Source organism: Dendrobates tinctorius, unplaced genomic scaffold (assembly GCF_039654945.1).
Source record: "Dendrobates tinctorius isolate UK_male_01 unplaced genomic scaffold, ASM3965494v1 ptg000111l, whole genome shotgun sequence".
In the NCBI taxonomy this organism is placed as follows: domain Eukaryota; kingdom Metazoa; phylum Chordata; class Amphibia; order Anura; family Dendrobatidae; genus Dendrobates; species Dendrobates tinctorius.
Genome location: NW_027361779.1, coordinates 10,992,255 through 11,017,954, shown reverse-complemented (window position 1 = coordinate 11,017,954; position 25,700 = coordinate 10,992,255). Strand labels below are relative to the sequence as shown.

The 25,700-nt window shown below is 41.1% G+C and overlaps 1 protein-coding gene across 3 annotated transcripts in view; it reads right to left on the bottom strand.

The window, feature by feature from the left end:
* Nucleotides 1-25,700, bottom strand: part of USP45 (ubiquitin specific peptidase 45) — a 234,746-nt gene that overhangs the window by 49,013 nt on the left and 160,033 nt on the right. For all 3 annotated transcript variants that reach the window (XM_073589507.1, XM_073589508.1, XM_073589506.1), the window contains one exon: nucleotides 11,180-11,267. In XM_073589507.1, the coding sequence (XP_073445608.1) occupies nucleotides 11,180-11,267 (88 nt within the window). The remainder of the gene's footprint in view (nucleotides 1-11,179; nucleotides 11,268-25,700) is intronic.

The window sequence follows — 25,700 nt, the reverse complement described above, 5'->3', positions numbered from 1 at the left end:
TGTCTTATACAAACACCATGATGACTTTCCTCATCCACAGCTTGTACAGCACATCCCCACACGGTGCCCTTAAAGATAGCAGTGTCATTATAATGCTCCTGGATAAAAATATATGCTGTATGTTGATTCCCTGAATAAATAACTGATCCTCCCTATATTACCTGCACAAAATATGACCCCCCCACACTGTCCCTTTCATAGTAAATGCTCTCCACACTGCCCCCTCCTTTCCATACTGGGCACCCTCCTTGCACTATCCTCTCACACAGTGTCCGTCCTGTAGGGTCCAGTCTCTATACTGTGCCCCCTCACAACACTCCCACCCCCCCCTCCTTGGCTTACTACCCCTTCCTGGCTGTGCCCTTAAACTGTACCCTCATGCAACCCCCCCACAAACACACTACTCAGTCTTTATTCTGTGCCCACTCATACATTTCTCTTCCCAAACTGTCTCCTCACACTATTTACCCTCTCATTCTCTATACTGCCTCCTCATAGATCCTCCCAACTCCCCATTTTCACCCCCGTGTTCCCCATAATGTGTCCACATACATTTTCCCCTTGCTCCTCATACTGTGTCCACACCCACCCTTCCACTCATCCTACTATGTCTGCTCCCATTCCCCCCCACTCACTATATTGTCTGCACCCACCCCATACTGTTTCCTCATACATGCCCCCATCTCAACCCTTGCGTATCATTTTGTGTCTTTAAATTTCTCCCACTCTCCATATTGTGTTATTCCTTCCTCCCCAAACTTGTGTCCTCAAATCTACCCCCATTACACTAAATCCCCCACACACAGTAAATCTCTACCCCACACACACAGTAACTCTCTATCCCCCACCACACAGTAAATCTCTACTTCCCACATTTAATCATCGGTGTCTTCAGCTCCACTAGTGTGGAGCACTTACCACCAATATCCTTTGTGCTTCTGCGTGTCGATGAGTGATGTCAGCCGCGTGATCACATGACCTGATAACGCTGCTGACATTGCCCTTACCTGGCAGAGCTTCAGTTGTACTCGTGTCTAAAAGACCTGAATACAATTGTTCACTGGGCCTGGCTGTCAGCTTGGGTAGCAGAGAACGGCTGACTTCCAGTCCGCGGGGGCGGCAAAATGCAGTCACCAGAGGAGACACTTCGGACCGCCGCATTAGACGATCCGACTGCCCCCCAGAAACACCTCTGCCTAGAACAGCTGATTGATGGGGTTCTAGGTGTCACATGTTCACAAATCATACCTTGATGACCTATCCTAAGGATAGGTCATCAATGTTACACTGGTGGACAACCTCTAAGGATCTGGAGGTCACATCATCAAATGTCACAACTCAGCATTACAGCAGAGCTTTAAAGGGAATCTGTCACCCCTTTTTTTGAGATATCATATAATGATATCATTCAATTGTGTGTCACATAAGGATTCTCTTAGTACTTTTGCTTCCCCCTGACCCCGCACCTTTCTTGCATAAATACCTTTTTTATATCGGTTCAGATGTATGTAAACTGCCACGGTCTGGTCCGATGGGCGGGGCTTATTCAACTGCTCCCCCCTCCCTGTCTTGCTCTACACAAGAAGAAATGCATAGAGCAAGACAGGGAGGGGGGAGCAGTTGAATAAGCCCCGCCCAGCGGACCGGACAGCGGCAGTTTACATACATCTGAACCGATATAAAAAAGGTATTTATGCATGAAAGGTGCGGGGTCAGGGGGAAGCAAAAGTACTAAGAGAATCCTTATGTGACACACAATTGAATGATATCATTATATGATATCTCAAAAAAGGGGTGACAGATTCCCTTTAACAGCAAGTAAATTATGAAGCTTCTTCATATGTGATAGGCTTTACAATGTTTCAATAATCTGTGTGCCTAGAAAACCTCTTTAAAATAAACTGCCACCATTGTGATACTTTTCTGCTTGTGCGTGTATACGTGTCAAGGCTGTATGTACTAGCCCAAGTCCATGGCAATCATTTAAGTTTTAAAAAAAAAAATTGTGTAAACCCCTTAATGACTTTAGTTTTGTGTTTTTTTTTCACAAGCTTCTTTCAAGAGCCATACATTTTTTATTTTTTCCATCGACATAACCGTATGTGGGCTTGTTTTTTTGTGGTACAAGTATCTAGCTTTGAGTGACACCATTCGTTGTAACATTCAATATACTGGAAAATAAGAAAAAAAATTGGTGCTGTAAGATTGTGAAAAAATGACATTCTGGTATCGATATTTGTGGTTTGTTTTTTACGGTATTAATTCAGGTGAGTATGATTACAGCGATACTATACTTGCAAAATTATTTTTTAATTTATTTCATTAAAAAAATTGATATGTCAAAATATCGTTTAATACCAAAGTATCTGGGCAGGTAAAGAAACCTAGTTCAAAAGCAGAACGGCTAGATTTTGGTCATCAATTGCAGATGAGAAGAGGGAGGTAACTAGAAAAGAAAACTTATTTAATAATAAAAACAATCAAAACAATGGCACCCATTAAAAATGCAGAGCAGTGATGGTAAAATAACCCTTCTCATGTTTCCTGGGAGTCATGGCCCATTAGTGGATAACCTCCCTTCCACTGGTTTTAAAGTTAAAAACTACCAGGGATACAAATCGATAGCCAATTCACCAAGCTGAACAACATTAATGGGGTTTAGGGCTATAATTAACCCCCTCTGGTGGGATTAGGGAGCTAAACCATTTATTTAGGTCAAACACAAAAAGAGCTTTTGAATAGTAATGGGGGAGGGAGAGACGTGCAGCGGTAACAAATATAGTCCAGTCTCCTATGAATGAAAGCGGTTAGGACAATACATTAGTGACAGGAGTTGTCCATAAACCCTAGTGTCATCTGTCGGGCTGGAACATGCTGTCACCATATAAGCAAAGGCAACATGGACTCACGCAGCAACAAAAGGACGTTATATATAAGAAAATCAAACGCAAAATTCGGGAACTAGCGTTCACAGTACACTTAACTTTACACATTAAAAAGCACATGGATAGATTTTCATATATTATGAAGAATGAGTTGGTATGGGAGCTTACTGTTATTAAAGGCAACATGATGGCCTCATTAGCAAAAAAATGTCATTATATCTAACAAACAGTTAAAGCATACAGGGAAACTCGCCTTAATCCTTGAAGGGAGTTGCTGACTAATATAGTCTTCTCCTAACCACATTATGGGTGATAATTTGCCGATCGGTTTGTGTTCCACCACTTCGACCCTCGCTGATCGGCATATCGGAGAATTTGCTGCTTTCTACTTAAAATTCTGTGAGTTGCAAAACTTTTAGGCCTCATACACACATCTGGTTTTCTTCATCTCATTTGTGAAAAATGATAATTATTTCTTCAGGGTGGCGGATGCATATTTTTGGACAGCGCTTCAGTTTTTATCTGTTTTTCTCACATGAAAATAAATAATGGACGTTTTTCAAAACTTCCTCAATCGACTTCTCAGTAAAACATGGACAGCTCCAGTCCATAAGGACACCACCGGGATATTGGAATGTTTTAAGGAATATTATGTAGAATTGTATACTTCGGAATTGAGGGCCTCGGATCTGGAGAGGGATAGATACTTACAAGAGATAGAGTTACCCAAGTTAGATGATATTGATAAACAAAACTTGGAAGAATTATTTACTGTGGAAGAGGTAGAGAAGGCTATCCTATCATTAACAAATGACAGGTCACCTGGATCTGACGGGATCCCGGGAGAAGTGTACAAAAAGTTAATAGAAATTGTAGCGCCTAAACTTAAGCATGTACTTGAGGTGGCAGCAGAGAAGGGGGTATTGCCAAGATCTATGAGGGAGGCTGTAATCGTGGTGATTCCTAAGGAAGGGAAAGATGCCTCGTCCGTAGAATCCTATAGACCAATCTCGTTATTGACATCAGATGTTAAAATACTAGCCAAAATGTTGGCGATAAGAATGTCTAGAGTTGTCCCAAAATTGATACATCCAGACCAATCAGGGTTCTTACAAAATAGATCCACCGCCATTAACCTGCGAAGACTGTTTTTAAATATTCAAATCCCAGCAGATAATAGGGGGGAAAGGGTGGTGGCCTCACTGGACGCACGGAAGGCATTTGATAGGGTAGAGTGGAAGTATTTATGGGCAGTATTGAAATGTATGGGATTTGGGCATAGATTTATCTCCTGGGTTAAGTTACTGTATGTAGACCCGAAAGGATATATTAGGATTAATGGGGAGACCTCGGAGGCATTTGGGTTGTTCAGAGGAACTCGTCAGGGTTGTCCATTGTCACCGTTATTGTTTGCTGTAGCGATGGAACCGTTAGCGATTAAAATTCGCAACTCCAAAGAAATACAAGGCTTTAGATATGGGGAACTGGAGGAAAAGATCGCCCTATACGCGGATGATATACTCCTGTTCTTAAAAGACGGCGGAGAAGCACTGACTGAGGTCATGGGCCTTATAGGGAAATTTGGATACTTTTCCGGATTGAGAATTAATTGGGACAAGTCATGTATCATGGGGGTTGATAGAGAGTTGGGAGGTCGAGATGTGGGGGGGGGCAGTTGGACACTTGAAAGTAGTTAAGGAGTTTAAATACCTCGGAATATGGGTATCTATGCCTGTATCTAGATTTCTCGAACTAAACTTGGACCCATTACTAGTTAAATTCAAAGTTAAGATGACAGCATGGTGTAAATTAGTACTATCAATAGTGGGGAAGACAAATCTAATTAAAATGATTATGATGCCTCAGTTGATGTATGTCCTCCATAATGCCCCGGTTTGGATCCCAAACAAAAAATTTTACAAAATTAATACCATTTTTAGAGAATTGATCTGGGGGAAAAAACAAGCAAAAATTAAATTGGAAATACTGCAAAGGGGGAAGGAAGAGGGTGGGTTGGCGGCGCCAAATCCATGGATATACTTTGTAGCAACGCAGGGGCAGCACTTTAGGGGCTGGCGAGAGGAGGGGAACCTGAGTGTTATGGGGAAAATTTTGGCCCAACTGACCAACAAGAGAACATTGGTACAGAGCCTAGAAGCAGGAAGCTTTGGGAGATTAGGGAAGGACATGCCCACATTTGGACTAATGCACAAAATATGGCAACATATCAAAATTCTCAGAAGAGTTGAGGAATTGACGATATACACACCTATCTGGGATAATGTGAACCTTTCGGAACTATATAAACTGAAGGACTTTATTGATTGGGAGAGGAGAGGTTTGCAATATGTGTGGCAACTATTGGAGGGGTCCGAGATCAAGCCTTTTACTGTCCTAAAAGAAGAGTTTGGACTCCCAGGTAGTGGGGAATTTCGATATTTCGGTCTCAGGCATGCATTTCAAGCGCAGAAACAGACAACGAATATGACGGTACAGAGAGATGTGGTATTGGACTATGTGTGTGCGTCCGGGGGTACGAGAGGTGTTATCTCTACCATCTATAGAGATTTATTATACTCTTACTTGGCTGGGTTTCCTCTAACAGTAAAATCTAAATGGGAGAGAGAAGTGGGGGAAATAGTAGATGAAACATGGGAGTCTATTTTAGAGTATATACCTAAACTCTCTTTGAGTGAGCCAGGTAGGATATCGCAATTATATATTGTACATAGAACATATAAGACCCCAGAACTTATGAGGAAAATGGGCTTGAGGGACAATGCGGAGTGTCCAAGATGTGGGTATGAACCTGCGGGAATGCTTCATATGCTTTGGTCTTGTCCAAGACTCTCATCATACTGGGAGGAGGTTATAGGGCTTGTTGAGAAGATATACCGATGTGATATAGGAAGGGATCCAATAACGTGTGTGTTGGGGTACGTGGAGGAGGTGTCGGTGGGGAATGCCTATAAGTCCATCATAGCAAAACTCTTATATATCGCCCGTAAGCTGATAGCACAAAAATGGATCGATACTGAACCCCCAACGATTGGGGAGTTTGTTGCTCGTGTGAATAACGTAATCCGATTGGAAGAGAGAATTTATAGAAGGCGACATACAGAAGCACACTTTGAAAAACTCTGGGCCATGTGGTTACAGTGGAGACAATCACATTGAGAAAGTCTGTATTGCAGTTGGGAAGGGGGGGGGGAGGGAGGAGGGAGGAGGTTGGGTTTGTTTTTTCTTCTTCCCTTTTTTTTTTTTCTTTTCTTTTTCATGACGGGGTGGAAATTGAATGTCGTGTATTTTTCTATATGCAATGGAGATGATTTGAAAGCTTTGCCTAAATGTAATTATAACGACATTTGAATATAATAAAAAATCTTTGGTTTAAAAAAAAACATGGACAGCTCTTGGATGACATCTAAGTGCTGGTTTTTTATTCATGTTTTAAAGGTCTGATTGTAAAAAAAAAAATAAAAAAATCTAATAATAATTTAAAAAACAAAAAACAAAACTTCATCTTGATGCCAAAGGAATATGCCAGTCAGCACTGACATTTTGATGTTCATACTACTAACTTGCCCAATTAACGCAGTCATCCAATAACACATAATTATAAATTCTTTAAAGAAATACAAATTGATATTGAGGTTGTATTAAATCTAGGTACATTATTTCCAAGGTATCAGCCATACTAATGATTAAGTCTCTACACCCTGCCAAGAACATTGTAAAGCGAGCAAATAAAACAATGGTAAACTATACAACATGACGGTAAATGTCTCTAAAAGCATCCTGGTGGCAGACATATTGCTGTGGGCATTGTTACATCAAGAAACACATGGTTGTGACACTCCACTACAATTGCATGGTTCACAGCTGTGGATTTCCCATGGAAGACAATACAGCCACAGCCAAGGTACTGCTGGCTAAGATCGACACAACTGTTAGTGCTTAAGGGCCCCAGACCCCCAGACCTGACATCCTAATTTTGTCACATAGTCTATTGCCATGAAAAGGGGGTTAGGCGGGGGAGAAAAAAAATTAAGAGCAAAGCTGAGCTTTCAATATTGCTGCTCCCCTGCTGTGCTGCCCTGGGGTAATACAGAGGATGCTCACACTAATGTACCATTATTGTAAAACAGGCTCTGCAATTGTGGCAGAGGGTGGAATCCAACCCTTATCTGACCAGTATTGGCAATGCCTCCAACACAGGCACAAAGCCCCCTTTCAAATGACTCATACACGGGTGAGTGCAGAAGTTTAGCATGTAGTTTTCTGACAGACGTCAAGACCACTGGAAGCATAAATGGGGTCACCAGCCGTTCTTTTCCTCAAGTACACAAAGCGTGTAGGTGACCTCTGTACAGTGGTTTTATACAGCTATTAGCATATCTCTTGTCAGATCACAGAACACAGTCAGATGATACAACAGGTGAATTTATTTACCTACCATGTCATCATGGGCAAATACCAACCACTGGTCTATGCGACACAATTACATATTGATTTGGGTGTTCAATTAAAAAGTAGCAAATGTGGCCTCTACTGTAGAATTAATCAACTTTACTCCAGGGCTGTGGAGTCGGTGTGCATTTTGGTGGAGTCGGAGTTAGTGTCTGTATAAAATGGACTATGAAAAGAGGAGGATGAATGACCTCATGGAGATCAACATCCGACACTGCAGAGACACCATCACGTGTTTCTCAACGCAGTGATTCTAGAGCACTGCTCCCATCCCTTATGGGAAATATGTAAAACATGCAAATATATAAGCCGCGGAGACACCATCACATGTTTCTCAACGCAGGCAGTGACTAGCCAGGTCTTTCACCGGGAAGGAACAACCACGGGAAGGGCAGTCTCCAATGAAGGAAACCACCCATGCCAAAACATGGTATCCATCCACAGACAGCTGTTTCGGGGTATTGCCCCTCATCAGTGTGGAGTAGGAAACTGGCTAGTAGGAGCAATGCCTAGTAACAGACCATGAAAAGAGGAGGATGAATGACCTCATGGAGATCAACATCCGACACTGCAGAGACACCATCACGTGTTTCTCAACGCAGTGATTCTAGAGCACTGCTCCCATCCCTTAAAGAGGTCATTCATCCTCCTCTTTTCATGGTCTGTTACTAGGCATTGCTCCTACTAGCCAGTTTCCTACTCCACACTGATGAGGGGCAATACCCCGAAACAGCTGTCTGTGGATGGATACCATGTTTTGGCATAGGTGGTTTCCTTCATTGGAGACTGCCCTTCCCGTGGTTGTTCCTTCCCGGTGAAAGACCTGGCTAGTCACTGCCTGCGTTGAGAAACATGTGATGGTGTCTCCGCGGCTTATATATTTGCATGTATAAAATGGACTGACTGACTCCTAAAATATATACTAAATTGGGTACAGTAGTACAATGCAGGTTGTAACATAGTAACATAGTTATTAAGGTTGATGGAAGACTAAGTCCATCTAGTTCAACCCATATCCTATCCTAACTTGCCCTAACATATTGATCCAGAGGAAGGCAAAAAAAAAAACCCATGTGGCAAACAGTAAGCTTCACATTGGGGAAGAAAATTCCTTCTCGTGCTGTAGATGTTTTCATAAGAATTTTGGAAAGTTCTGAAATGTCCTATAAATGTCTGTTCGGTTCCTGATGTAAGGATCTCGGCTTTTAGGTGAGATGAATCTGTGCTGCACTTTATGTACAAGCTCAGTAGTGAGGAAGGGCTGTTGGGTTGGAGGTGAGATGAATCTGTGCTGCACTTTATGTACATGCTCAGTAGTGAGGCCGGGCTGTGGGATCGGAGGAGAGATGAATCTGTGCTGCACTTTATGTACATGCTCAGTAGTGACCAGCACTGTGGGGTCGGAGGTGAGATGAATCTGTGCTGCACTTTATGTACAAGCTCAGTAGTAAGGCTGGGCTGTTGGGTCGGAGGGGAGATGAATCTGTGCTGCACTTTACGCACATGCTTACTTAGTAGCGAGGCTGGGCTGTGAGGTTGGAGGTGAGATGAATCTGTGCTGCACTTTATGTATATGCTCAGTAGTGACCAGTGCTGTGGGGTCGGAGGTGAGATGAATCTGTGCTGCACTTTATGTACAAGCTCAGTAGTGAGGAAGGGCTGTTGGGTTGGAGGTGAGATGAATCTGTGCTGCACTTTATGTACATGCTCAGTAGTGAGGCCGGGCTGTGGGATCGGAGGAGAGATGAATCTGTGCTGCACTTTATGTACATGCTCAGTAGTGACCAGCACTGTGGGGTCGGAGGTGAGATGAATCTGTGCTGCACTTTATGTACATGCTCAGTAGTGAGGGAGTGCTGTGGGGTCAGAGTTGAGATTAATCTGTGCTGCACTTTATGTACAAGCTCAGTAGTGAGGAAGGGCTGTTGGGTTGGAGGTGAGATGAATCTGTGCTGCACATTACATACATGCTCAGTAGTGACCAGTGCTGTGAGGTCGGAGGCGAGGTGAATCTGTGCTGCACCATATGACATGCTCAGTAGTGAGGCAGTGCTGTGGGATCGGAGTTGAGAAGAATCTGTGCTGCACTTTACGTACATGCTTGCTTAGTAGCGAGGCCGGGCTGTGAGGTTGGAGGTGAGATGAATTTGTGCTGCACTTTATGTATGTACATAAATATTGAGGGAGTGCTGTGGGGTCGGAGGTGAGATGAATCTGTGCTGCACTTTATGTACAAGCTCAGTAGTAAGGCTGGGCTGTTGGGTCGGAGGGGAGATGAATCTGTGCTGCACTTTACGCACATGCTTACTTAGTAGCGAGGCTGGGCTGTGAGGTTGGAGGTGAGATGAATCTGTGCTGCACTTTATGTATATGCTCAGTAGTGACCAGTGCTGTGGGGTCAGAGGTGAGATGAATCTGTGCTGCACTTTATGTACATGCTCAGTAGTGAGGCAGTGCTGTGGGATTGGAGTTGAGATGAATCTGTGCTGCACTTTATGTACAAGCTCAGTAGTAAGGCTGGGCTGTTGGGTAGGAGGTGAGATGAATCTGTGCTGCACTTTACGTACATGCTTGCTTAGTAGTGAGGCCGGGCTGTGAGGTTGGAGGTGACATGAATGTGTGCTGCACTTTATGTACATGCACAATATTGAGGCAGTGCTGTGGGGTCGGAGGTGAGATGAATCTGTGCTGCACTTTATGTACATGCTCAGTAGTGAGGAAGTGCTGTGGGGTGGGAGGTGAGATGAATCTGTGCTTCACTTTATGTACATGCACAGTATTGGGGCAGTGCTGTGGAGCTGAAGTTGTGGAGTCATTTTGGTGGAGTCTAAGTCGGTATAAAATTGTCCAACTCCTAAAATATATAATAAATTGGGCACAGTAGTTCAGTGCAGGATGTGCTGTAAATGTTTTCATAAGAATTTGGGAAAGTTATGAAAAGTCTTATTAACGTCTGTTCCTTTCCTGATCTAAGGATCTGGGCTTTCAGTTGAAATGAATCGGTGCTGCACTTTATGTACATGCTCAGCAGTGACCAGGGCTGTATGGTTAGGAGTCGGAGGTTTGGCTTACCGACTCCACAGCCTTGCTTTACACCACAATCCTCTCTATCCAAATTGGTGGCGTACTATCCGTTAATTATTGACAGGACTCAAATATGAGACTAAATGGGACATTACATTTGAACGGTCTATATTAACACATAATAAATATATATATATATATATATATATATATATATATATATATATATATATATATATATATAAGTTTTGTCATACTGATTTTTCTGTCTTTTCCAGCCATATTTACTACAGTATTATAGATCCTAAATATGATCTCTAATCGTAAAATTAAAGTCCATTTCCATGGATTGACATGACCGCCATTCAGTAAAATTCTACTGATAGACGGTCATTTCATACCAAAGCAAACAATGTGCACTGTGCGATCTATACTAGATAGCTCAGTGTGCATAGGCTGCCATGGTTCTTCTCGGCAGTGAGACCTGTTTACACAAAACAAAGACCCACCAATAAAATCATCTTTTGGGTTGTGCAAAAAGAAAAAAATATCACAATTGATGAATGAACGTATTTTTTGATCATCAGGTGACTGGCAGCATAATATACATTTACATGATTTTAACAGCGTGCGTTCACAATTATCTTGCAGTATAAATGCCCCTTCACTAATTTCGCAAATGCTTCTATCCACATGTAGTATAGATCATTCCACTTTGTGATCTGGAAAGTGATCAATATGAATCCGACAATTACGGTAATGGGCCTTGATATATAACAGCCTAAAAGAAAGCCACTTACCTTTGTTTCTTCCAGACGCAAAGCATCCAGCAAATAGTGAAGTAGTTCTTGGCTATCTTGCTGCTGGAAAGTTTTAAATCGAGGAGCTCTATACAAGATAGAAAGGTAGATCGCACCACATCAAGAGTATGCATGATGTATTTAATAAGAACATAAGCTCATCACAAATGTAAAAGATGTTAAAGCTGTTGTACAGCAGCAGAATTCAAAGACATGCTGGGAATTGTGGTTTCATAACAGCTGGAGAGCCAAATATTGCAGTCAACTAACATAACTAGGTAAAATTGGAAGAATTAACAATTTTAATCCAAAAACAAAGATTTTTCTCAGATTGCAAAACTGTATAAATGAATGTTCATACTAATTAAAACTTTCCTGGTGGTCTAGGGTACAAGTGTGTGTGTAATGTTAATAATTTATTCCCAGGTGGTCTGGAATAATAGTGGAAGTTAATTAACCTGTTGAACTAGGAAACAGGAATGGTGTTTATTTTCTGCTTATCAAGAGTAAAATAGAAGCTCATTACTAGAAAAGATCAAAAATATTCAAGGGACCCTGATCCAGTGGCCACAACAGTAGTCCATGACTGTTGCATCTCGTGCTACCTGCCGAAATTCCTGGCTTCTCTTGGATTTGTATAGTTGGTTCAACATCACTGTTGCAGTGTCACGCCTGCACACATGAGGTTATCAGAAGAGGAGACGGGCAAGTGGACAAGCAGAAAGAATTTTGCTGGGCTGTAGTCAATAGGCACACACTACAAACCTGGTATGCTGGACCAGAGTCCTGTAAATCTGTTTGATCATCTCTAAAACTATGTGCACACGGTGCGTTTCTTATGCGTTTTCGCAGTGTTTTTTTCCCGCACGGAAATGGGCCAAAAATGCCATGGAATCCTACGGAAATGGGCCAAAAATGCCATGGAATCCTTATGCAAGCTATTTCAATAGCAATCCTGAAGTGTTGTGCACATGATCAGTAAATTTTCTTTGAGTGTTTGCAGTGCTTTTTTTCTGCATCATGTCAATTCTTTGTGCGCTTCGGCAGCATTTCCCACACATTGACTTCAACTGAATCTGACAAATCCACAGCAAAAACACAGGTATAAAAATGTTTGCAGATTTGCTGAGTTTCTATTTGTGTTTTTACCATCTTCCTACGGTGTTTCCCACGCTGTCATCAATGTGACAGCGTGGGAAACACCGGCGCGGCGGTTCTGATAGCGGTAACGCTATTGCCAGTAAGACCGTCAGAGCGCTGAGGGTTCATGCTGTCAGATGTCAGCGTGACCTCCCATTCAGTTCCTTGCGGAGGACTTCAGGAAAATGGCTGCCAAAGGCAGCACATGTGCAGAATGTGCACATGTGTATTTTCCCAGAGCCCACCACAGGGAACTGAATGGGAAAGAGGACTCCTCTCACTGGCGCCGACATCTATTGAGCGCCCAGGCACTATGTCATCGCCGCAGTTCTGCCGCCGCCGGCCACCTGAAGCAGCAATCCTGCCACCTGTAACCATGCACTACTGCTGCCGGCTCCCCGGTAAGCTTATTTCAGATTATAAAACGCACCCCCATTTTCCTCCCAAATTTGGAGGAAAATTAGTGAATCTTAGAATTCGAAAAATTTCAGATATGTATGCATATACATATATATATTACAAATACACATTTTGTTATACAGTACATATATTGTTATTTCCTTTGTTGGCACCTTTCCAAAATTGTGAGTAAACAACTTTGTTTAAAGCATGTGATGCTCGTTCAAACTCACCTGTGGCAAATAACAGGTGTGAGCAATATGAAAATCACACCAGAAAAAAAGAGAGAAGTTAACTAAGTCATTGCATTGTGCATGCCACATTAATCATGGAGAACAAAAAGGAAAGAAGCAAACTGTCTGAGGACTTGAGAACCAGCGGGTTCACCAAGATATTGCCACAATGGAAAAGCGTTATCAAGGCTACTAGAATCCATAAACGCTAGCTGACTATTACTGAATACTGACATGATGCACCAGACATTGAGTACAAACAAAAATCAGCAGCATACACTTTTGATTCAGTTGAACCAATGCTGTGGGTAAAATTTAAATGCTTCATAATCAGTAAAACCTACCATCTCATGTTTCTCAAAACTTTTACGCGATACAGACTATCCAAAATTATATTTCTACTTAGCTTGAATGGGTTTATCATAATCACTTCAAATTTTCAAGGAAGCAAAACGTTCAAAAATATTTGTTGACAAGGGTAGATATGGAAGAGGCGTACCCCATTTTTGGAGTTTTGTGTGAGATTATGTCCAATTTGTTTTTTTTTTCCTCTGTATTTTTCTGTGATGTTAAAAATTCACACACACGAAATACAAGTGAACAAAACATTTGCCATTGTAATAATTTTCTGAGAGAAATATCTAATTTTCTGGAACAATTTCAAAAGGTGCCAAAAATTTTGGCCATGACTGTTAGACCTTCAGTGATAACAACACATGTACAACAAACGTGTGTGATGCAGCCTATCGTCAATTCTTATGAACAAGGAGTGAGGCAGATGTCTGGGGTCAAATACCGAGAATGTACTTCAAAGTCATAGGGGCAGGACAAAAGAGTAAACAGGTCACAGTCCAAGGTCAGAAGTCTAAAACGTTGTGAATCGAGACAAAGGGGCTATGCAAATGAATAGTCAAAGGCAAAGTCAGGGCGTAAAATATAAAAACAGCAGAACACTAGAGCACAAGGAACGCATTCCACCAAGCAAAGCTACGACAGACCAAAACTGACCATTGCGAGCCAGAGAAATAGCCAGGGAATAACCCTGAAAAGGTAACACCTGGAGGAACCCATCAAACCCAGCAGGCCCAGCTTGTGATTGCACTAAATCGTAAATTTTTATGAGGACAGACCAGCACCTGACTGGGCAGCTAGAATATCCCTAATTAGCATGAGGACAGTCAGCATGTTCCAGCAAGCTGACTATCCTCCCTGATAACGTGGCTGGCTTTTCACATACACAATACTGACAAACCCAGCCCTGCCATCTGGGCCACTGAGCCGGTCACTCACTGTGCCCCTAGGCCACAGTGAGTGAGGGATTTGTGACAAATGTATACATAAGTAGAACTAACATATGTAGAAGTTCTCCCATGGTGAGACTAGCTGTTCAGCAGAAAAACAACTGGTGAAAGAATGACAAGCAAGCTGTGGAGCACAGGACAATGGATTCTACCTGGCATGCTGCTCCTGCGTCTATCATATTTTACCTTCAGTTTACTGAAAAACATGAAACACAAAACCGTCACCACGGAGTCATTCCTCTGTATGACTACATAACACTGCTATAAAAGGTGAATGATCTCCCTTGTAGAGGAAACGAAGATACCACAAATCATTATAAACGAAATATCAGATTTTGTTTTTTAGCAGACTAGTGATGGTAAAGAATAGATTCTGAACATTAAAAATGTTCTATAGATTTTAAAGTGTTGTCCAGCACCACTCACCTCTCAATGTAGTAGTGAGAGGCACCAGAAACCTCCCAATGCAAAAGTAAGTTGTGTCTCCACATATCTGCCGTGGAGCGTGCTCAGTTATCGTTGACCTATTCTGAAGAATAAGATATTCTGCACAATACCTGATGATCGAGCGAGCTTTCCTATAAATATTTGTAGATGTTCCGGAAACTGACACTACTCCTCTCCTGATGCTGAAGGGAGAAGGGACAAACAAACTTACTATTTCCTGAATTACTTAAGAAAAAGACCACTTCTTGCAAAAAATTGTTCTCAAGGGAAGATTCAGCAAAATTAGCTCAAGGGAAAGAGGAGCAGTTGCCTTGGGTAAAAAAATCAGGTGGATGTCTAAGGCCACTTTAACTTGTCGAGGAAGATCTCCATTGCAAATTTGGGTTGACTTTGCTGTAAAATTCGTATCAACACTGAGGTCTTCAACAAAATAGGAAAATTAATAAATAGATAACAATATATCACTAGCTTTACGACAAGACACAATAGTTTGTTTTAGGCTTCGTTTCCAAATGTAACATCCCATGTTGGGTTCTGTACATCAGCCTGTGTCAGGGATAGTACCAGACAGAATTAGCTGTGATTTGCAGAATCCTGACAGCTAAAAGATGTGCTCTCTTCTCTCCTTGAAAATATGCTCCAAGCAAGATGCTTGACAAGACTGGACTGCTGGGATGGTGGGAGAGCTGACCGCTCACAGATGTGAGGACATATGGGAGCCAGTGCCAGTAAGCTACAACCTGTTGTACAGTGTCAGCAGTATAATGACGGAACAGGTTGCACCGCATCTCATGGTGACACGAAGTGAAGGGCGAACGTTACACGCTACAGTCTCTACTCATGTTAGAAAGTCTATTAAAGAAACACTCCCATCAAAGTTTTTATCCTTTTAGTATATTGCAGTCATCATATTATATGGCACTGTGTACTTACAATTGCTCATTTGGACTTTCTATCCATCTAATTCTTCCGTTTTCTCAGCTCCACGCAGAAACAGGAAGGCTCTGGTCCCTGCATTTATCATTTCCCTATTTAACTCCTGACTCTACTTCTCACTCCTTCCACCTGCTAGAGACTTTTGCAGTGACTCATGGCTCATACAGGGAAAATTTACCTCCTATTTCTATTGTGACAAAGTCACTGGTAAACTGATGGAGGGGAGCTATGTTTCACTATGCTTAATGGCGTTAGTGATATAAAACCCGGAGTATTTCCTCTAGCACATCAAGTGCAGTGAGGGTTTAAGCTAATTTGTATAATGGGCTGACTTTTATGTGGACATTAACAGAGTAGGTGGGAGGATGTCCTCCTTATCTCCACCCCAGGGTGTGGTCTGGGGCTTAAGTAGCTGGCCTCCAAAGGCAGCAGTGTTCAGTGTGTGGAGGAGAGGACTACTCCAGAGAAGTGTTTGTGTTTTTTGCTTATGCCTGAACCGTGAGTCTTGTGAACACTGAGCATGCTGATCTCCAATAATACAAGTAATGTGCCTAGTGCTACCATTTTGTTTTGCCCAAAGGGCCGTGCTTACTTTGTGCTTCACCTTGGTTTATGCTGCATCTAAATAAATCAAGTGCATTCCTACAGCCGCAGTGTTCCCGTGAATACCTCCGGGTACAGGTGAGTGAGACGATCTACCACACTACATATTGCTTAAAAGGATTCAGCTAGTCATTTTTTAATCACATGATGTCATAGACCTAATGGAAATCGGAAGCATTAACTGGGTAGAAAGGCAAAATGAGCAATTGTAAGTACACAGTGCTATATAATATGATGATTGCAATAAATTAAGAGGATAAAAATTTTGATGGGAGTGATTCCTTAATTTGGCAACCAGTTTTATATCATATCTAGGCAAATATAAGATGTAACATAGTTCATATTATTTCATGTAAAGCCATCGTTATATTGCAGAATGCCTCCCTCCAGACAATAGGTTACCTGAAGAGAAATTAACAGTATAAGCAAAGAAAAATAATTCTTGGGGTATGTTCACACTGTCTTTTTGTGAGGAAAATTCTTATTTTCTCTGGAGTTTTGTAAAAATGAAGTGTCTTTTTCTAGACTTATATTTGGTCATTTCCTAAGTATTCTTTTGTTGGTGCGTTATCTGATTCCTTTGGATTTCCACAATAAAATGAAGAAAACAATAGGCTTTTCGCAGTGGAAAAAGAATTGCCAAAAAACGCTCAAATATTTTTTTTCGGCTTCCCATTGACAAGTATTTTAAAATTATCGAGTGTCTTCCTTTTGGATAGAAATGAATACGTTTATTCTTTTGAGAGTCTAACTATATTTTTCACTGCGTTTTTCATGCAAAACTGCAGATAAAGAAGCAATGTGAATATACCCATATAGTGCAATAACGCCCAAACTAGGAATTTTACCACTCATCCCATAACGCCTAATGTTTCCTATTCTTGAATATATATACAGTTAGGTCCATATATATTTGGACAGAGACAACATTTTTCTAATTTTGGTTCTAGACATTACCACAATGAATTTTAAACAAAACAATTCAGATGCAGTTGAAGTTCAGACTTTCAGCTTTCATTTGAGGGTATCCACATTAAAATTGGATGAAGGGTTTAGGAGTTTCAGCTCCTTAACATGTGCCACCCTGTTTTTAAAGAATTTCACATAGCAAGCAAACATGATCATAAATAGACATGTGCAATAAATAGTAGCGGCTTTACCAACAGACAATATGTGCAAATAATCTTGAGATCCTGCAATATCCTGTAGATTGGGCGTTCTTCTAATGCACGGATTGTATTTTTTATCCTAACCCCCATCAGCATCTTGCAGTAGATGTATGGAAAAGGGATAAGTGCACTGACATTCATTTGCAATGTAGGGATGGTGAGGGCACAGATCTGAAGGCAGGCCTTGTAAGAAGGCAGTGGTATTTATTTTTTTTTATTTATCTAACTTATATAGCTCCATTAATTCCACGACACTTTACACACATTATCATCACTGTCCCCATTGGGGCTCCCCATCTACATTCCCTATCAGTATGTCTCTAGGGGTGTGGGAGGAAACCAGAGAATCCTGGAGGAAACCAACACAAACACGTGGAGAACATACAAACTTGTTGCAGATGTTGTCCTTGGTGGGATTTGACCACTGAGCCACTGTGTATTGCAGCATTATTGAGAACAAATTTCATAGTTTAACCAAAAAAAAACTAATAACTTGTATAAAAATAAGCGTAAAACTTATAAAATGAGTACTGTGAAATAAAAAAAGTTAAAAAAAAATATATAGATATATTGCCATTTTTATTATTTTTTACAACCAGCAGAATTAAGTAATCTTTCTTTAAACTGCACGGAGGTCGTTGTAGTAAAAAAAAAAAAAAAAAAAGAAAAATACAAACACAGAGGCCATAATGGCTGTTCTCACCATCACAAAATTAATAGAATAAAACTACAAGAAAAAAAGTGATAGCAAACAGAATATAGTAATGTAAAAAAAGAACGAAAATCAGTTTAGGACCTGTTATTAAAGGGTTACTGTATCAGATATTTAACTGAAGAAAGGCTTGATGAAATCAGCGTTTGAGGGTTTTGTTCCAATTTAGTGAAAGTCGACAGCTAAAAGATGTGCTCTCTTTTCTCCTTGAAAATATGCTCCAAGCAAGATGCTTGACAAGACTGGACTGCTGGGATGGTGGGAGAGCTGACCGCTCACAGATGTGAGGACATATGGGAGCCAGTGCCAGTAAGCTACAACCTGTTGTACAGTGTCAGCAGTATAATGACAGAACAGGTTGGACCCCGGCTAATGGTGACACGAAGTGATGGCCGAACGTCATGGGAGCAGATCTTCGCGTTCTTTTTGGAGAAGAGAATCCAAAACTCCATTACTTAAAATCTACAGAAGCAAGTGTAAGAACGGCACCAGTAGGAGAATTTGATTATATTCAAGTCATGCCGCAGAATGAAGAAAGCAATGGTATCTGTTAGTTTTCACTTAGTATTATATTAAATGTGTCTAACATAATGGTAAAATTAAACATAATGGCACTTCTACGCCAAATAATGCAAAACATTAAATATTTTGATGTTGTATTTATATAACAAAACCAAGAAGTCACAATATTGTGTGTCCTATAACTAGTTTTGGTCAGTCCTGGGATGGATCTATAGGTTTTATTGCTACCAGTATAGTGTGCATACACTAAACGTCATATTTTTATTTAAATTTTGACTCCTGAGCTCTCACCATACAATTTATTCCAACTTCCTATGCAGCTAATGTCCGGGAGCAATAATACAATTAAGTCCTTACAAATGTTGCCGTGCCAAGTGCACAAACCCATACAGCGATGCATGGATGGCACACAAGTTTATCACCCAAGTGTAAAAGAAATTGAAAACATAAGCTTGAGGTAATATTAGAGGTTCTACTACGAATTACATTTATCACCTATCATCCACCAATATCACCATTCCTTGCACATGTAATTGAAACTGAACGTGGCAGCATGATCACACATGCACTTTGCGACTTCATTAATTGTTGATGGAATTAACGAAAATAGCCGAATGCACTACCTGCCTGACTCTATCAGAAAGCAGCTGCTAAAAAAACATTACAAAGCAGCAAACAAGCATTTAAAGCTGGAGTCCCACAAACCTCAAGGTGTAAGATCTGCAAAACGCTACTATCTGACTACCCCTAAACAGTGCTAACAAGCAGAAATAGGTTGCAGTGGTCCTAGATGAACATTAAGACGGATTTTAAAACAATCTTGTTTTATTGATGAATGCTGTGAAACCATGAATGGTTCAGATGGATAGAGTAGTGGATGGTTGGTAGCTGGCTACCAAGTCAAACAAGGCTACAACACCAGCAAGGAGGAGACACAGTCATGTTTGGGTCAGAATCATGGGGAGAGAGCTGGTAGCTCCCTTTACAATACTTGAGGTTTGTGAAAATCACCTCGGCAAAGTATATAGTTTCTGAATGACCACTTTCTTCCATGATGCAAAAAGAAGAACCTTGCCATTCATAGCAAAATAATCTTCATGCATGACAATGCACCATCTCACACTGCAAAGAATACATCGGAGTCATTGTCTGCTGTGGGCATAAAAGGAAAGAAACTCATTGAGAACCTTTTGCGTATCCTCAAGCATAAGATCTATGAGGGCGGAAGGCAGTTCACATCAAAACAGCAGCTCTGGGGGGCTATTCTGACTTCATGCAAAGAAATACAAGCAGAAACTGTCCCAAAACTCACAAGTTCAATGGATGCAAGAATTGTGAAGGCGATACCACGGAAGGGGTCCTATGGTAACATGTAACTTGGCATGTAAGATGTTTTTGATGTCAGTAAATGTGACGTCATAATGCTGCAAAATTCAACAAATGGCCATTTTCAGTGCTTTACAACCTATAAAATGTTTGGACACTCTGTTGAGGATAATAATTTGGAACAGAGGATTTAGAGGTTTTTTTTAGATTTGAAAAAAAATGCTGTTATTGTTGGGAGGTTTGTCCACCAAAATTTGATTTATTCTCTAACGGTTGATGATTAGAACACTAAACTGATTAATTTTCATTGATCATTTAGGGAAATCAGAGAAAAATTGCATTTGCAAAATCATTTTCAATGTGGTTTATGATGGTTATATGTGTGAAAACCACTGTTATACTAGGTTAAGTAATTTATACCATCAAAATTTGCTTCAATTCAGAAGTTTTTTCAGAATTAATTGCCTTTTTATGTTTTTACAACAGCTCAATGGAACTCCAGTACTTTACTTTTGTTTCCTTCCAGTCATCCTGTAACATACATTTTCTGTCACTATTTTAGTTATAGAGAAGAACCTAGGCCTTAAAATACCCAATGCTAATGCCCCCCCAAAAAACACAATAGCTTACCCTGGCTCCTCAGCTACAAATGAGCTCTTACAGGCCTACATGGAAATGGAGAAACATGGGAGCAATGCCCCCCAGAAAAATAAAGTTCTTTTAATTGTGGACACTTGTGGATTGTGTTGGACACTTGCTTTCCTCTTTTTTTCACATACTATTATAATAAGCTGTTCAAAGAATGCATGGATAGGGAGACCACCAGATATCAGCTTTAATCTGTGAGGAAACACAGTAAAGGGAGTTTGAATTCCTGAAGGGACACCACAATTTAAGGCTAGTTTCACACTAGCGTTAGGAGGCGCAGCGCACGGCCGCCGTGCAGCTCCGCCCCTGCCAGCTCCTCCTATGGGCGCATGACGCTGCATGCGACCCCTATATTTAGCATTGGGTACGCAGGCCGTGCACTGGTATTCTTTTTGCCGGTGCATGCGCCCTTTTGGCGCTGCGCCGAGCGCACCAAAATGAAACACGGTGCGTTTGGCGTACGTCGGCGCAGCGCCAAGAGGGCGCATGCGTCGGCAAAAGCATACCAGGGCACGACCTGTGTACCCAACGCTAAATATAGGGGACGCAGGTCGCATGCAGCGTCGTGCGCCCATAGAAGGAGCTGACCGGAGGGGGCGTGGCAGGGGGCAGAGCTGCACGGCGGCTGTGCGCTGCGCCTCCTAACGCTAGTGTGAAACTAGCCTAAATGATTGGTCAATCCTGTAATGCTACTCTCCTCTCCAGGCCTGTCAATCTTGTGTGTTACTTCTGTATTTACAATTGTGATCTCTGTGCCATTCTAAATTTCTGCGCACTAACCTACATTCAAGAATATTGGCCTATACTAAGACACCAAATGTTCAAATATAGTAGGTAAAAGGAGTAGTCTTATTAAGACAACTCAGCATGGCTATAAGCCCCCTTAAGATACAAAACTAGATAACGATGTGGCCCGCTGCTGGCGACTTCCCAAACCACTAGCATGTCATTGGGTTTAGCAAAATACAAACATTCCCATATGAAAGCTGTTAGTTTAAGAATTAGGTAGTAAAAGATATATACATCACCGAGATGACTCTGGGGGAAGAAACATATATATTCTATATATATGTGTATTGGATTGCCTTTGTACATTTGGGACAATATTCTTACATTCCAACGACAGGTTGGAGGGGGAAAAAACATCCCTGAGTTGGCTTTTCTTTCTCAGTCTGAGCTCCTTGGCGGGGATAAAACAGTCTCTACTGAAATGCTTTCTTGCTGTGGCCCATACTGTGATAAGGTTTTCAACTTATGTAACTATGCAACAAAGACATGGACCCATCAAGTTCAGCCTTTCTGCACCAGTTATATATTCTCTATCACTAGATTACTTATAACCTACAATGCCATTTGTTGTGATAAAAGCATCCAGCCCTTCTAGGAAAGCTGTTATAGTGTCTGCCATTACTACCTCTTGTGGTCGGCATTCCACGGTCTGACTGCTCTTACTGTAAAGAACACTTTCCAATTTATCTGCCAGAATCGCCTTTCCTCCACACGTAATGAATGTCCCCTGGTCCTTAGTATGGTCTTTGGAAGGAATAAACCATGGGTCAGTTCTTTGCATTGACCACAGATGTATTTATACATATAAATGAGAGCACCGCCGATGCGTCTTTTTCTAAGCTAAACAAGCCCAAATTTTCTAACCTCTCATTATAGGAGAGGCCTTCCATACCATGTAATAAACTAGATGCCCAACTTTGAACTGATTCCAGCTTCCCAATTTTCATATTATAGGACCCAATATACAAAATGTGGACTTACAAGTGATTTATAGAGGGGTAATGCATTTGGATCACAGAATTTTCTCTCTTTTAATACAACCTAAATTCTTGCTTGCTTTTGCAGCTGCTGCTTGGCATTGAGTATTGCTGATCAGCATACTTCTAACCAAAATACTCAAGTCCTTCTCCAGTTCTGTAATGCCTGGTATTCTTCCATTTAATGTATATGCGGAAGTCTGATCATTACGGCCTAAGTGCATGAGATATCCCCAATAATTTATGCATACAGAAGTGGGCACAAGGGGTTAACAGCATCATCTGGATAGAAAAATTGATGGGAAAGAATAATGGTCACCTCGGTTGACCTTTAAATCATCCAATGTTTGTGGTTCTATTGTGCAATTCACCTTGAGATATCACTAGGTGGCCCAGTGGCATTGTTTCTACACCTGATCACCCCTTCTTTCTTCTCTCGTTCTACGCCTTTTCAGTTTCCACATACATACATATATACACACAGCTCTGACAAAAATGAAGAGACCACTTTCAAAAGTTCAGTTTCTCTGATTTTTCTCTTTATAGGTATATTTTTGTGTAAAATGTAAATTGTTCTGCCTCCGAATTTACAAGCAATAAATTTTGTATTTATTTTCAGAAAATGAGAAATGATCAAAAGAACAAAAAAAATGCAGTACTTGCAGACCTCAAATAATGCTAAGAAAGCAAGTTCATAATCATTTAGAAACAACAATAATGTTTTAACTCAGAAAGAGTTCAGAAATCAATATTTTCTGGAATAACCATGATTATTAATCACAGCTTTCATATCTTGGCCTGCTTTCCACCAGTCTTTCACACTGCTTTTGGGTGACCTTATGCCACTCCTGGTACAAAAATTTAAGCAGTTCTTTGATGGCTTGTGACTATCCATCTTCCTCTTGATTACATTCCAGAGGTTTTCAATGGGGTTCAGGTCTGGATACTGGGCTGCCCATGACAGGGTGTTGATGTGGTGGCTCTTCATCCACACATTGATAGACCTAGCTGTGTGACATGGCGCATTTTCCTGCAGGAAAAACGAGTCCTCAAGAGTTTGGGAACATTGCCTGAGCAGAAGGAATCAGCTGTTTTTCAAGGATAACCTTGTATGCGGCTTTATTCATAGGTCCCTTGCAAAGAATCACCTGCCCAATTCCAGCCTTGCTGAAGCATCCCCAGATCATCACCGATCCGCTACCAAATTTCACAGTGGGTGCAAGACACTTTGGGCTTGTACGCCTCTCCAGGTCTCCGTCTAACGATTAAACTCATCAGAGAAGATTACCTTACTCCAGTTCTCTATGGTCCAATCGTTATGGTCTTTGGCAAACTTCAGCCTGGCTCTCCTTGGCTTCTCATTGATGAAAGGCTTTTTTCTAGCTTTACAGGACTTGATCCCCGTACTAGGAGCCTGTACGAACTGTTCTTGCCGTGCATTTCACCCCAGCTGCCATTTGCCATTCCTTTAGCAGGTCACTTGATGTTATCCTGCAGTTGCGGAGTGACATTCGAATAAGATGATGGTCATCCCGGTCAGTGGAGAGTCATTTTCGCCTTCTGCCAGTCTGTAGCTTTGTTGTCCCCAATATCTGCTGCTTCACCTTGTTGTAATGGATTGCCGTCTTAGAAATTTTAAGGATGGAGGCAACATGACGCTCATTGTATCCCTCTGCTAGTAAAGCCAGAATTGAGCCATTCTTTTCTGCTCAAGACTTTTCTTTTCAACTCATTTGGCATGGTTAAACGTTATTTTTTCATTCCTATTACTTTTGGGATATCACTAGCACTTGTTTTGCCATCCAGCTTTTCCTATTGCAAGAGGATTGTGATAATCACAGTAGGGTTTTTTTTATACTTTCCTTTGTTAAATAAGATTTGGTTCAGGTGATCACCTAATCAGAAGCACATTAAGTAGAATGAGATGTTCTCTGGTTGGAATTCAACGGATACTGGAATGGAAGTCAGACATGTAGAGAAGCAAATTTTTATAAAACTGTGCAGTGGTCTCTTAATTTTTGCAAGAGCTGTATGTGTATAAATATATATATATATATATATATATACACATATATATATATATATACATATATATATATAATCATATTCACTTATTTTTTGTGTGTGTGTAAACATTATATTTGAACATGGTATGTAATATTATGGTCTTCAATGGAGAATGTAAATGAAGAGGTTGGACAAGGAAATGATATCACAACTTTTTTTTGTTAAATAATATATCTTTATTTAGCTTGCAAATCAGCATGAATATCAGCATGAAAAACTCGCAAGAAAATCTGTATCAAAAATGTGCGGGTTTTTAACTGCGTTTTCTGCCCAGAGAGGAAGAATCAGCGCAGATTTTTACAAGAGCAAATCTGCAACGTTTGCACATAGCCTAATTCTTTGTGCGTTTCTGTAGCATTTTTGACTCATTGACTTCAATTGAGTCAGTCAAATCTGCAGCAAAAACGTTAAGTGTAAAAAGGTTGGCATATTTGCTGCAGATTTGCTGCCAAAAACGCTGCGAATTGTCAAAGAAATTGTCAGAAGGAGGAAGAGTGCGTGGGCGGAGAATGTGTGCCTGTGTCTGTCTGCATGTGCCTGTGTGTCCCCATGCGACAAACAGCCCATAGTGATTGTACTTAGGCGTCGTCTGATGAGACTACTACTCCCATCCGGCTATGTCTGCTGTCACACAACAGAGACAGCATGAGCTGATGATGGGAGAATAGTTTCATCATCCGGCGCCTGTGTTCAATTGTAAAAAAAAAATTCAAAACATTTACACAATTCCATACATATTCACATACAAAAAACATACTCACCGAACACCTAATCCCCGACGCCGGCATCTCCTGCAAACAATCAAAAATAATAAAGCAACATATACTCCCTGTCCACTGTAGTCCATTTAATACAGAGTGTCCCACGGCGATCTCACGTGCATAATAGTCACATTGGGAGATGTTACTGCTCTACCCGGCCTTCGGCGATACACTAACAGGAGGTGATCGATTACGCTGTGTAACACTGCGCTGCCCGTGAGAGTTCACCGGAGTTCATCAATTGATCAGCTCCGGTTCTCAAGCGGCGGTGCCGTAAGTGAGAGCACTGGAGTCCCAATGTGACTGTTCTACACGTGAGATCGCCGTTGGACACTCGGTATTAAATGGACTACGTCGGACAGGATAGTATTATATGTTGGTTTATTATTTTTTGATTGTTTGCAGGAGACGAGGGTGTGGGGGATTAGGCGTTCAGTACATATGGTAAATTTAGATCCAATAAAGGAGTCTGTGTGCTTATTTCAAATAAA